Genomic DNA, 13,997 nt, shown 5'->3' with positions numbered 1-13,997 from the left:
ATGCAAGAATAGGTCCTAAAACATGATTACAGGATTAGTACATATTAGTTAAATTATATTTTTTAGTTAAATGTTATTTTTATTTTTACACCACAAAACAAAAAACAATGCACAATTATCTCTCGAGTTTTTGTTTTCTTTAATAGATACAACAATACCTTTGCCTTGGTTACAGGTCCTCTACATCCAGTTCTGTGTACATAAGGTAATCAATCATAGTGGTTAGCGGTGCGTTTGCATGTGCTTCTTAAATAGAACTGGAAGAAAAAAATAAAGAAAACTTCTCATGAAAAAAATCTTGATAGAACAGGTGGCGCAGTCAGACTAAAGTACAGATGAATAATCAGTGACAAACTTTTTTTTTTTAGATGGTGTTGGAGTCAAACAACAGGAAACGTCCAAAACCACACTACAAAAGAAACTACAGGGAAACGTGACAGTGAAGGTGGGTTTTTTTTCAGCTGAGTTTAAAACTGTAATATAATTTATATGTACTACATATTTAATTATATATACAGTATACATCTAAATACGCACATATTATATAAATAAATACATATATTAATTATAATAATGTATAGTATAGTAGTACTGCATATGAATTGTATAATTCTTTTTTTTTTTGGTGCCATCTTGATGAACCAGGTACAACAGCGAGTCAGTGCATTTACATGATATTGGAGTGAACTGACACTGTTGGTCTAACATACAGTACAACTCATGTAATAATATTAAAAAAAAGACAGAAGGTAGCCCTGATTTTTTGTTTTTGTTTGAATGTTTTTTTTTTTTCAAATTAAGCTAAAAGTAAGCAGAAATAAGTTATATGATTTTGTAACAATAACATATTTAAAATATTTTGCTAACATTTAGTTACTATATTTGGCTAATTTTTAAGCTTTTTTTATTTAAAAACATCAGTCATCCTTGGACTAGTTTTTGGTGTTTTTAAGAGAATTATGTTTGTTGTTGGTTTTGGATATCTTCTAATCTTTTCTGTATATTTTTAATAACAAAATCTTGTCTTAGCTATTTTGCTAACCCTGCTGTTATCTGACGGACTTACCTGAGACCTTTCTGTCTGTTTTTTTCAATACTATTTATTTATTTTTAGTTAATATTTTTCTACATTTCTGGATTGTTACCAAATTGCTTCACTAGCCAACAAGCTAAAGACAAGCTAGCAGTTACGATATCTGTCCAATCCACCACCACATTGATTGTGTTCATCCTGCTGTGGTGGCTAACTCGCTAATAGCTAACATGTCAACAAGAAACAAATGTCTATAAAGAAACCTATTCTGTCCTTGTTTCTGTAAACCTGGACTGGACTAAACTGGACTGGACTGTAAATGCACAACCTTCAGAGGACTTGGTCTTTGTTTTTTGTTTTTTTAAATGCACATGTAAACGCACTGACGTACAGGTATGAGCTGAACATTGTCAGTGTCTGACGGCTAAGGCTTATGTACAACCATGTTTGGCAAAGAGAGGCTTTGAAATTAGAAAAATAACTATGTAGAACAAATTATATTAAAAAAAATTCTAATAAATCTTGAAATAAAAATATTCATAGAGCTAATAACAAACACAGGACGTGATTTGATCCAGTGATGTTTGGCGTGCTGCCTTGGCACATGATGCTCTACTGTAACTGTTTACACTCCAGTGTTAAAACCTCTCCATTCACTGCAGTGTGTGCTGGAATATGTAGGACATGGAGTGGAATATTATACACATTAAATCCTTATTTACAGTTAAATATTAGGCCTATGTACAAGAGCTGGTAAATATCAAAGTGCAGGAAGTAGTAGCTGAAGGTCATGTCAGCAGAACTGATGTGCTTTTAGATACAGAACAAGCTCAGGGCTGATGGGAAAAAGAGTTCTAGATGTTAATATTTTGACTTTTTTCCCCCAGAATTCCACCTTTCTTTGTACTTGATTGTCTGAATCTTTACAAAGAATTTAATGATCACTATTTTTATTGCAGATTTTTTTCAATTTGGCAGATTTCTGATATCTAGATCATAAAAGTTTCTTCAGAACAAAAAACTATTTTTTATCAATCTGAGAATTCTGGGAATGAAGTTAGATTTTCTCTTGTGTTTTGTCTTTCATTCTGACCTTAAACAGAACATGATTTGACAAATGTCTGTTTTAGGCGTTTAAAAAAGTGCAACCTTTTATGGCTGTGACCTCATTCCATGTTTTCATGCGCAAAGTTCTGACTGTGGGCGTTGGAGAGAATCATGCAGGGAATCGATCAGAGACATGCAGTACAGTATGTCGTCTGTTGGTGTCGTCACTGAGACTGATCTGAGTTCACGACCTTCAGGTTTTAGATCAAAATCTGTCTGGGGAGTTTGGGACCAGAGTCTGGCTTCAGTGCAGCTTTTTAAAGTAGCTTATAAGGGTCAGGTTTGTGCTGCCAAATGTCCAAAGAAAATTAGTTAATATTTTTTTGTGAAGTTACTTATTTTAGTCTCCAGTGATGTCTGAGAACCACAGTTTGTTTTTTATAACCCAGACTTATTATTTTGTGAAGCACATTAGCAGGTGACATCAGAAACAGACCAGAAGATTCAGATTCTTTGGCTAAAATACGATGCTGGTCGACTGAAGTGTTACAGACTGAAGTATGTGGGGGAAAAAAATAGACTGAATTTTACCTTGAGGAAAAGTCCTGTTGCACACGGAGCTGAAACATCTGGTTCCATGTTTGAATCCACAGTTGTACTCACTTTGATGGAGGTGACAGAACTGAAGTTTAACTGAGGCCTGACCTTCAGGAGAAAAATATTAACTTAAAAGGGAAAATGATAAAAAAAAATTAAAAAATGACAATAAAAAAATTGAAATCTCTGCCAGTAAAACAAACTGATTTTTGGAACCTTTCAGAACGATGTTCCAGCTCTGAGTGTGTGTATTGTTAATGTCCAATATCGTTTGTGTTGCTTCTCTTTTACTGCAGATATCTGTAAACTTTAAAGCAGTGGTTTCCAGAGTCGGCCACGGCCACGTGTCCGTCTGAGGTGAGGGCCAGGCCCTGGGGCCCATACAGGGGGTCGGCTGATGTGTTGATGTAGGACAAGAAGGAGCCCGTGCTGTCGAACACCTGACGAAAACACACACATGTAAGTGTTTGACTTGATATAATACAAGGGGTCATACAATGTTTCATACAATAATAATAATAATGGACAGCAAGACATGTTGAAAATGTAAAGTTAACACAAAAATAACTAATACTTGGTCATAGTAAATATAACAACATGACAAAAGAAAACTCAATATTAATCAAATATATTTATAAATTATTTAAATTGGCAACAATGATGTTTCCATTGGCATCAACAGCGACACCTGTAGGAGCGTTGAACTGACCGTTTCCTTCGCCATGGGAACCAAACTTAAACAGGAACTCTCCATCGGCACTATACACCTGAGACCCAGGGTCAGGGGTCAAACACAAACACGTAAGTCATGTGACCACTCGATAAATGGAATTTTTAAAAAATTTAAATTATTATTTTTTTGTCTCACTTTGACAGAGTGATTGTGAAAATCCGTCACAATGATTTCGTTCTTGTTGTTCACAGCCACAAAGTGCGGACCTGGATGTGAAGAGAAGAACGTTGACGTGAAGATGAGGAGTCGATTCATTCACTGATTTAATGTGAGTCGGAGATTTTTATATATATATTTTTAAGAATTGTATTTTTTAACTCATGCCATAATTAAACAAAAAAACAAAATTAGATAATTATATAATTTTAATGATCATAAAATGCCAAAGTCAGCTTAAAAGTTACCCTGATATATCCAATGTTAGCCATATTAGCTTAACTTAGCTAAAGAAGTTTCCAAAAAAAACTAAAAAGTCCATTCTTTTACTAAATCCAAAAAAAGCTAACAGTAGCTCAAAGGTAAAAAATGTAGCAAAAGTGAAGAAATTACTAGCTTAGCCATTAGCCATGAACAAAATCAACCTAGATTTAGCTTAGCTAAGTTAGCAAAAATGTAAAATGTTTACAAAATTTCTAAAAATGCAATGTTGCCTCAAAAATAGCGCAATGAAAACTTATGTATATGTATATAAATTCTTTTTTATATAAAAGTTAGACAAAAATGTCACATTTTGGAACAAATAAAAAAAAAATCTAAAACGTGATAAAATAGACTATTGGCTAAATGATAGACATGAACATTGGTAATAAATTAACCCAAAAATACTACAAGTTAGTCAACAAAAATTCTAACTTTTATTTTAAAAAAAACAAAACAAAAAACAACAATCTCAGAAGTAGAGGTTATTAACTCACTCTTACTCAAACTTTAGATCCTTTTTTATAAAAAACAGTTTAACGACAAAACAATCCTTTACGACACTTCACTCTAGAGCTGAGGTGCAGAACAAACGCCCTGTCAGTGGTAACAGTCAGTGGTTTTGACAACAGTCAGTGGTTACATGTTGGATCAGTGTCGTTCAGGCACAGACTAATCCAACAGACGAGGACTTGGGGTTAGACACAGAGCAGTGCATTGTGGGATTAGAGGCTGCAGTCAGGCCACACAGAGTACTTACTGAAGACTGAGGCAGATTTGTTACAGTTTAGACCAGGTTTGTCTGAACAGACAACAGTCGGCAGAGGAGGAAAGACAAGAAAAACAAAGAAGGTCAGAGAGAAAGAGAGAGCGGAGAAGGAGGTGGAGGACCAGGTGTGTGTGTGTGTGTGTGAGAGAGAGGGTGTTAGCAAGCGTTCTCCTGTGTTGTCTAGAGCTTCATCTAAAAGTATTTAAAGGTTTAAGTCTTTACAAAATAAATAAATAAATAAACTGTGAATTTGTTTAAATAAAAATAATACAATTTAAATTAATATAAAAAATATTCAACTTCTTTGGGTTAAAAGTGAACAGGTTGTCAGGTTAAAATAAATTAAAGTACAAAAATTAATCATTAAAAAGTCTGAAAAGGGTTAGGCTTTTAATGCAAACTAGACCAACAAATTATTATTTATAATGATTACAATAATTATTTAGAAATTAAAACTGACCTAAATCTGTAAAATACAACCACAGGTCATCAACCTGATGAAAGTGTCGTCCTCACCTGCGAACTGTCTCTCTGACGTCCCCCTGCCCCCGAACTTCGTCACCAGTTTGCCATTGGACTGAAAGATGAAGACACAACAGGCCTTGTTGTCCACGGTGATGATGTGACCGTTCTTGTCCACGGCCACGCCTTTGGGACCCATGAGTCGACCAGAACCGATCTTATTCTGGAACCACATTCATTATGTGAATGAGAATCTGCACCAAATGTTTAACAACACTTTAATTCAGTCATTTTCTGCTTAGCTTTGACATCAGAGACAGACTAACCTTGAACTTTCCGTCACAGGTGAAGATGCTGACCCATCGATTGTCATAGTCAGCTACCACGATGTCACCGTTCATGTCGACGGTGACCCCCGTCGGCCTCTGCAGCTGCCCCGGTGAACGACCCCTGACCCCGAAGCGCATTTTAAACTGGCCGTCGTTAGAGAAGACCTGTCGTCACATCATCACAGGAGGACGAGTGAGAAAAGAGGAAAAAAAAGAAAGAAACTTACAGTGATGTTGGTGTGTCTGTGTGTGTGTGTGTCTGTCTGTGTGTGTGTCTGTCTGTCAGGCTGTGTGTCTGTGTCTGTGTCTGTCTGTTGTCACCTGTATACACTGGTTGTTGCTGTCAGCCACCACCACTCTGCCGTTACTTGAAGCTGAGATTCCCTGCAGGTTGGTGAACTCTCCCTTCTCTCTGCCCCGGGACCCTGACATTTAAATGATGCAGTCGTTACATTATCTAATGAATTACTGTTAGTGAACACCAATACAGACAACATTGAACTTTAATGAGTTAACAGTTAGCTGTAAACTAGAATCCCTAGTTTCACCAAATAGTAAAATATTAATAAAAGATAACTTAATATAACGTAAATAGACGCTGTGAATGAATGTTGTAAATAGACGCTGTGAATGGACATTGTGAATAAACATTGTGAATGGACATTGTGAATAAACATTGTGAATGGACATTGTGAATAAACATTGTGAATGAATGTTGTGAATAAACATTGTGAATAAACATTGTGAATGAATGTTGTGAATAAACATTGTGAATAAACATTGTGAATGGACATTGTGAATGGCCGTCGTCAGTCTTACCCACTCTGTAGATGAGCTCATCTTCGATGGGGTTCTCCTTCTTCTTGGTGGTGCTGTACATGCTGGAGGGTCGTCTGACCGCCTTCTGTCGTATGTGCCCCCCCGTCCCACTGGGCGACTTCACCCTCCTCTTCACGTCGTCTGGAGACTGAGGAACGTCGGAGGGCTTCACCGCCCGCAGCCTGAAGGGGCTGCCGCGTATGGGCTGGTCGTAGAGGGTCAGGGAGAAGCAGTACTCCCCCTCTGAGCGAACCATGTAGCCCACCTCGTAGGTCCCGTTCTTGTTGTCCGTTATCTCCGCCTCCGCAGCTCTGCTGCCGTCGGCGGACGTTATCTCGGCTTTTAGAAAAGCGTTTCCTGTTCGGACCAGCTCTCCGTCCTGCACAGAGAGAGAGAGGACAGATTTAGTTTGAAGACAAAGACGCCGAGGTTCAGGGAAAAGATGAAGTAGAAAAAAAACTGTTAAATCAATGGAAGAAATCATTTTAAAATAATCAACCTCTAGATGTCACTATGGCTCAATTCTTATCAATTTAAGACTTTATTTTTGTAAACCTACAACTTTTTTCTCCAAAATTGAATATTTAGTTTCATCAGTTGAAAACGTTCTTTCTTGTGAATTTACAACTTTTTTACAGTAGTTTTATCTTCATAGTAAAATCACTTTAAACTTTAAATGTAAACTCTAACATTTATTGATGTAAATGTTTAACTTACTTTCATTGGTCTATGCCTTTACCCCAAAATATTATGAATAAAAAAATTTTAAAAACCAACTTCTGTCTGTTATGACTTATTTTTATACATTTCATACATTTTCCTCAAACATTATTAAATCTTGAATCCTTCTAAATCTAAATCCAAACATCTTACCTTGTCTTTGGTTGTCACGGTGACCGTCTGTTGCTGCCCGGTGGCTGCGTGTCGTAGACCTTCTCCTGTGGCCACAGTGGTGTGAGCGACCGCTGCTGTGGTGAGGAGAACACCCAGGTTCTGGATGGAGCGACGCAGACCTTCAGTCTCCACCTGTAACATGGACGAGTTTACGAGTTAAACACTGCAAAATATTTAAAAAAAACAATAACAAATGAATACTAGATTACTTTTAACCACTTGGACCCAACAATAAGGAGCACTTCAAGCTAACAATTACTTGTCTTTTAGCTTAATTGTATTCTATTTTCTTGCTACATTTTAGCTGCAATGTAACAATGATTGGCCACCGTATCACGTTTGTTTTGTTTTTTTAACTTGTTCGTATTTTGTGGGTAAAATTTTATAAATTTAAATGGCTAATGCTAAAATGTAGCTATTGTCGATTAGCCGTCACCTTTGAACTGGTTTTAACATAAAGCATAGATAGCTCTGCTGTGACGGCTAAAATTTTTAGCTCTCAGTCAACTAAAGCTAAGTTTTATATGTAGTTTTTTTCCTATATTTTAAAGTAATGCTTGTATAATTATTTCAGATCTTTCTGTAATTTCTTGAAGGGATTAATAAAGTTCTATATAATGGTTTAGCTAAGACATTTGTTTGGCTAATATTTAGCTATTTTTGCAATATCTTTATCCAAGTCAAACTTGAGTTTATTTCCATTTATTTGTCCATATCAAATTAGATAGAATTAATTAAAAATGTTATTACTATAAAAACAATATAAATGTAGTCGAGCTAAACTTAGGCTAATCAGTCTTAAACTATACTGTGATGAGATGAACGTGTTGTGCAGAGCTGTGGTTTTACCTGACAGTCCAGGTGAGCGTTCTGTTGCGGTCTCTCTGGAAAGTCGTGCCGGGCCAGTGCTGTCACTCGCTCGCTCATCTGCTTCTGGACCAGCAGCACCTGCAAACGCCACCATGAAACACAGTCAGTTAAAAGTCCTCAGTGTCTTTTCTTGATTTTTTTTTTTTTCTACGTGACTCCTGACTCCCACCTCGGTGGCCGTGCCGTGGCTGAGAGCCTGCTCTGTGAAGCTGCAGCTGCTCTGGATGTTTTCCTTCCCCTGCAGCAGAGACGAGAGCTGAGCCTGAAGAACCTGCAGGAAACAGGAGAAGGATTGGACAGGGAAAGTAAAAAAAAAATACTTATAAAATAGTACATGCCACATTTAGCTGCATGTTAGCCAAGAATAAGCCAAAAGAAATAAAAATAGGAACAACAACAGTTCTGGGAAATACATACGAGAAGGGAAAAACAAGCGCAAAAATTGCTATAATTACAAACAAAAATCAAATATATAAATTGTAAAAAATTATTTAAAATAAATCGAGAAGTAACTTAAAGTAAGGTAGAGTCTGAGTGAGCAAAATAATATTTTATAAATAATTTATAGATTATGGATTTATAAATATATTTGTATTTTTGTAATTTTTTTTGTAATAATAAAAAAAATCTAAAATGTAGTAAAATTAATTTAAAATGTTCCCAAATCTAAATCAGAATATTGAAGAAAAAAAAATCAAGAAGTTCAAAAGGCTGTCAGATCGTCCTACCTTCTGCTTGGTGCAGCAGATGTTCTCCAGGTCAGTGATGAGCGCCGTCCTGCGCTGGTGCAGCGCACGCTCCAGCTCTTCGAAGGTGCTGTTGATCTCCGTCACTGCCTCGTTCTTCCTGTCGTTCAGCTGACGGGAAATTTCGCTCACCAGCTCGATTGCTATTGTGAGCTGTGGGAGTCTGTGGACGTCGGACAGGGTCACATGATCAGAAAGTCCATGTATGATTGACAGGTACAAACTGTGGCCAGGGGGCCAATGGTGGCACACCAAAACTTTTCACATGGCCAAATTTAAAATTGTGTTTTGGAAAAATTGCAGAACAAAAGCTACCTGTTAGCATTTTGGCAAAATATAGATATTTTTACTATCTTTCTTAAGTCTATATCTATTTTATCTAAAATAAAAAGTCACCATATTTCCATGTTAGTTATTTTAGAATTTTTTTTACAAGTTAAATTTATTTTTTGTTTTCTTCTAGCAATTTTATTCCCCTTTTACTTTATGCTATTTGATTTCAGTACTACATTTTATTTACCTTTTAGCTTAATATTTACTAAACTTTTACTTTCTTTAGTTTATTTGTCCCAAATCCTGACATTCATTTTAAATATGTTTTCTATTTTTTATTATTTTTAACCCAGTATGTTTCCTGTCAGTACCAGAATTCAGCACTGATGAAGAGTTCAACTCTTCTCCTAATCACCTGCTGTGTATGGCATCCAGCTGTGTTTTCAGAGCGGCTTTGTGCTGTTCCACAACGTTCCTCAGGGGGACAGTCACGTGCTCCCTGTGTTCTCCCTCCGTGCAGTCGAGGCACATGGCTGTTTCACAGGATTCGCAGTAGAACTCCATCACCTGCAGGGGGAGACAAACGGCCACTGAATTTCCTACTGTACAGTTGGTAAGTGTCGGTTTCTGAGCTGATGACCAGAGATCGGCCGCTCCCACCTTGCCCTCGTGGTTGGGGCAGCAGAGAGGTTTCCCCGCAGCTGCAGCACTGACCGACTCCAGGACACTGCAGGCTTCGGGTCTGGAACACTCTGGGTCTCTCTGAAGGACCTGTTCCAAGACATTTAATGCTTCATTAACTTTAAACTTTAAAGGAGTGGAGGAGGAGATACAGTGACTGAGGTCTGCAGCTGAGACTTCAGCAAAGTCCTTGAATTAATGACCTCAGTCCATCAGACTAGGAGTTATTCCAACACCACTGGGACCATATAAAAATAAACATTTTTTAAATGATAAAGTGATTTCCCTTTAAATTAAATAATTTGTAATTAATCGGCTCCAAATATTTAGGCCATTTCTTACAAAATTATTTTTTAACTTGATATTGTAATTGTACATCTGTGAATCTTTACTCTCCCATAGCTGTTTATTAGTTACTGTACAGCTAATAATTAGCCAGTCTGAGCTAATTTAAGCTTCTCAGCATTAAACTAACTCCCAGTTGTTTTCACTGCCTTCAGTTTTAATTTCCTGTGTTTCAGTGAACCCCGCTCTACTTCACGTTTCGGTTCCCCTCATGTTTCTCGCCTCATTCACGACCACTTTGTGTGATAATCGCATTAGCATTTGACCTTCTAGGCTGAAGGAACAGAATGAGAATCAGACCTCCATCAGGTTGGTGATGAAGAAGTTGTTCTGAAGAGCACCAACTCCTTTCTCCGGCAGGATGGACGTCTGCCGACAAACAGGACAGGACAGAGTCAGAGACTCTGGAGGGATGTAGTTCTGCAGACAACTGAGGAGAGAAGTAAATATGAATAATTAAATTATACGACATCACTGTTGTCTCTGCATATTTGTGTGGCACACACATAAGGAGCAGGTGGATCCTGGTCCTGACAGCAGTTACAAATCTCTCCCACTGGTCTCAATAAAACAAGAGGATCATTAGCTTCAAATGTCCTGAGGGGGCGCTTTTTATATGTCACACATTTTTGAGCCAGAACCTCAAACTGGAGTCAGCAGAAAAGAGTATGCAGATCTGACAGTGTTTCTGCCTCACAGCCTCCGTGGTCGCCGCCCTGTGGCTGAACACTGGAGGTGCACGGGCAGCACACCAACACCATAGTGTTGAATTTATAAGATAGACTGGATCTGCAGTCAGGTCAAAGTCTTTGTCTCACCTCTTATAAGTTTCCAGTCAAGTGATTTTTTTTTTTTTTTTTTTTTTTTTTATTTGTAACAGTTGGTGAATTCTCTTCTGGCCACATTCTACAGCGACACTATGTTGTTGTGCTGGTGCCAACTAAAATACATTTGTTTATGTGCTGAGTTATACAATTTTTTTTGTCTTATATCTATATTAGAGATTTACTTTTTACAAATTTTCTACCCATTTTCTCGTGACATAAAGATGTTATTCTAATACATTTAAACAGTATTCTCATCCCTTTCCAAAACGTGTTTACACAGTCCTAGAACAGCACTTCATCCAGGTAAACCAGGGATTTAATCTGACCTCTAGTGGACAGATGTCGTCATGTCTGCACTGAAGGACTTGGCCTTAAAACTGCGTTGTTGTTTTAATGATAATTGGTCTGAAAAACAATCCCATCTTTCCTCTTTCTTCCACATTCTACACTGACTAACGAGACACCGAATGTGTGACCAGAGGAGGTAGACGTCATCTTTCTGAGCAAGTACGAGCTCAAATACTGTAAAAAGGCCTTTGCAGACAAAGACATTTTTTGTGTCAGAGTGGAGCCAGTGGCTGAGGCTGATGCTCAGGAATGTAATTATCCCAGTGGAGTCAGTGAGGAGCAGCCAGCAGAGCTGCCTAATTGTGAGCAGGGATTTTGAAATAAATGAGTTTCTTCTACATGGAGACGCATAAAAATGACAGGAATGTGTCTGATAGGATGGGAGGACCCGGACGGTGTGAGTCGGCGTCCACTGAACCAAAGAGACCAAAGAGACGTTAGCTACCGTACCTTTCACAGAAGGTGTGCAGGCAGGGCAGGACTTTGGGGTTTCTGTAATGATCCAGACAGATGCTGCAGACCAGGAACTGTTTGTCTATCTGCCGGACCACCGGGCTGGTGCTCCCAGCCTCCCGCTTCGCCATGGCAGAAGACATTCAGCGCCACGCACTGCAACAGCAGTTAGCCTGCAGGGACACAAGAGGAGAAAGACAGACTGAAATTTTAGGCATTAGCTAAAGATTATTACACAATCCTAAACACATTCCTTTTTATGCTTTTCTGTCTTAAAGCCTTTTTTTTACCTATTTTTGGCAGATATTTGTGTATTCTGTTTCAACTGAAGATTAATCCAAATATTAGTCTTTTTTTATCTAAATATACTTGTTAAGCTAGCATTCAACTATCATTTGACTGTAATATATTTGACTGTACATTACAGGATCATTTGTAGGCTGGCATTAAAAAAAAATTATGACACAAATGGCTGGACATTTCTACTTCCTGCTCCAGTTAATTTCTGATCCAGTTTTTCAAATTCTGAGACAGCAGGTACCAGGAACCGTCGGTAACAAATCTCTTCAAATCCTCGATTAGTGATAAACTGTGCTTATTGTTACAGCGGTGGGAAATATTACTGCTGAAAAGGAAAAACCAAAGACTCAAATTCAAACACTTTCTGAAAAAGGACAAATGAGGGGTTATTTATTCCGTTGACAGCAAACGGTACCTGTGAGTGAAAACCTCAGTTTATCATTGAGCTACAGCTGCAACTAACGGATTTTCTGCTTAGCAACACCCAGCAGCGATGTGACGTGGCCCACTTTTCAGCCTCACCAGTACGAGTCTGGACAAACATGACATCAACAGTAACAGCAGCATGACAGAGAGATGCTGCGTTACCTGTGTGTAAGGTTAGCTACGTACAGTATGTTAGCTATGTTGTATGTATGTTGAAGCAGTTTCACAGGATTTAACACGGTGATAAACATCACGTCTGCCCTCTGTCTGAGCATCTGTCACTGCAGGATCTAATATGACACTCGATCCCTGATCCATGTCTGATCACGGCCTATTGTCACTTGTTTACCTCTGTCTCTCTCACACACACACACACAAACACACACTCACACGGAGAGCAGCCGGTCTACACACAGTCAGACAGGACCAAGTACTGCACCACATGTTAACATTCTTACACATCCACCTTTTAGCTTTGATGCATTTTTAAACGCAATACTAACCACGAGCTGCATTTGACAAATTATCACTGAATGTAATCGTGAAAAAAATAAAATAGCAATAAAGCTTATTTTAGCAATATGGCTTGTGCTAACCTTCAGCTTTTTCTCACTGTGAGCTTTTTAGGCGCTAACTTTAAACCAAATCCGTGACATTTTTAGAGCTTTTTGGCACACCTTTAGCAACATATGAATTAATGAAATATGTATGGCATATGGATGAAAATACAGGTGAAAATATTACTTCATCAAAATTAATTTTATATTTTTTTAAATGCAACTGCTACCTCAACAATTTTTACCCCTGGAAGCAGTTTCACAGGATTTAACATGGTGATAAACATCACGTCTGCCCTCTGTCTGAGCATCTGTCACTGCAGGATCTAATATGACACTCGATCCCTGATCCATGTCTGATCACGGCCTATTGTCACTTGTTTACCTCTGTCTCTCTCTCACACACACACAAACACACACTCACACGGAGAGCAGCCGGTATCTTTCCAGTCCTTGCAAAGAAGATTGGATGACACACACAGTCTCTGGGTGTTTAAAGGTCAGACCTGAAGCTGTCGACCGCACAAACAACATGTCACATTCTCTCTGTGCTGAGAAACACACAGTAATGAAGCTTTACTGTACGTCACTGGTAAATGTGCTTTTTTTTCTGTACATAGAAAAGTGACGCAGACGTCTGGTAAAAAAAAAATCATGACAAATGTAGTATCATGACAATAGTCTAATCTAAAGTAAATGTTGGAATATTAAAGAACTTGACAGAAATTGAAAGAAAAACAGACTATAACAAAATAGGTGTTTAAAATAAATAACAAAAATGCTAAAGGTTAGCTTCCAAAAGGCTGACAAAGTTAAAATAAGAATCAAAAGGATGATCCATCGCAAAAAATAACCACAAATGTAGCAAACTATTTGTATTGTCATACAATGTTAGTCATTACATAGCTAAGAAATAAAGATGGATGGACTTCACTGGAGGTCCTCACACTTCTCTTCTTCTACTGAAACAACACCAAAACTAATGACATCATTACATGATGACGCCTGCCTAAATATAGAGTCTAATATGAGTGTGCCAGTGCTGACACAGAGACTAAAATAACAGACAAT

General features: G+C 37.9%; 1 protein-coding gene and 1 long non-coding RNA gene across 2 annotated transcripts in view; both read right to left on the bottom strand.

Annotated features, from left to right (window-relative positions):
- Positions 1–120: 120 nt before the first annotated feature.
- On the bottom strand, positions 121–3,322 carry LOC107990036 (uncharacterized). The gene is made up of 2 exons (XR_003052932.1): positions 2,894–3,322; positions 121–2,785 (listed from the first exon to the last, which is right to left on the bottom strand). It is a non-coding gene; the product is annotated as an uncharacterized LOC107990036 (long non-coding RNA).
- A 2-nt stretch (positions 3,323–3,324) lies between these two features.
- LOC103395496 (tripartite motif-containing protein 3-like) overlaps positions 3,325–13,997 on the bottom strand; it is a gene marked incomplete at its 3' end in the record, with an annotated part of 21,404 nt that continues 10,731 nt past the window's right edge. The window contains exons 3-17 of the mRNA XM_025065861.1: positions 11,641–11,816; positions 10,316–10,445; positions 9,650–9,760; positions 9,405–9,556; positions 8,699–8,879; positions 8,140–8,241; positions 7,950–8,048; positions 7,080–7,232; positions 6,207–6,585; positions 5,709–5,812; positions 5,385–5,552; positions 5,113–5,281; positions 4,588–4,629; positions 3,546–3,616; positions 3,325–3,444 (exon numbers count right to left, since the gene is read on the bottom strand). Coding sequence (XP_024921629.1) covers positions 3,325–3,444; positions 3,546–3,616; positions 4,588–4,629; positions 5,113–5,281; positions 5,385–5,552; positions 5,709–5,812; positions 6,207–6,585; positions 7,080–7,232; positions 7,950–8,048; positions 8,140–8,241; positions 8,699–8,879; positions 9,405–9,556; positions 9,650–9,760; positions 10,316–10,445; positions 11,641–11,786 — 2,127 coding nt within the window. The remainder of the gene's footprint in view (positions 3,445–3,545; positions 3,617–4,587; positions 4,630–5,112; positions 5,282–5,384; positions 5,553–5,708; positions 5,813–6,206; positions 6,586–7,079; positions 7,233–7,949; positions 8,049–8,139; positions 8,242–8,698; positions 8,880–9,404; positions 9,557–9,649; positions 9,761–10,315; positions 10,446–11,640; positions 11,817–13,997) is intronic.

This window comes from Cynoglossus semilaevis, chromosome 19, assembly GCF_000523025.1.
Source record: "Cynoglossus semilaevis isolate Cse_v1.0 chromosome 19, Cse_v1.0, whole genome shotgun sequence".
NCBI lineage: Eukaryota > Metazoa > Chordata > Actinopteri > Pleuronectiformes > Cynoglossidae > Cynoglossus > Cynoglossus semilaevis.
The sequence above is the reverse complement of the archived record's forward strand: the minus strand, read 5'-3'. Positions and strand labels throughout refer to the sequence as shown.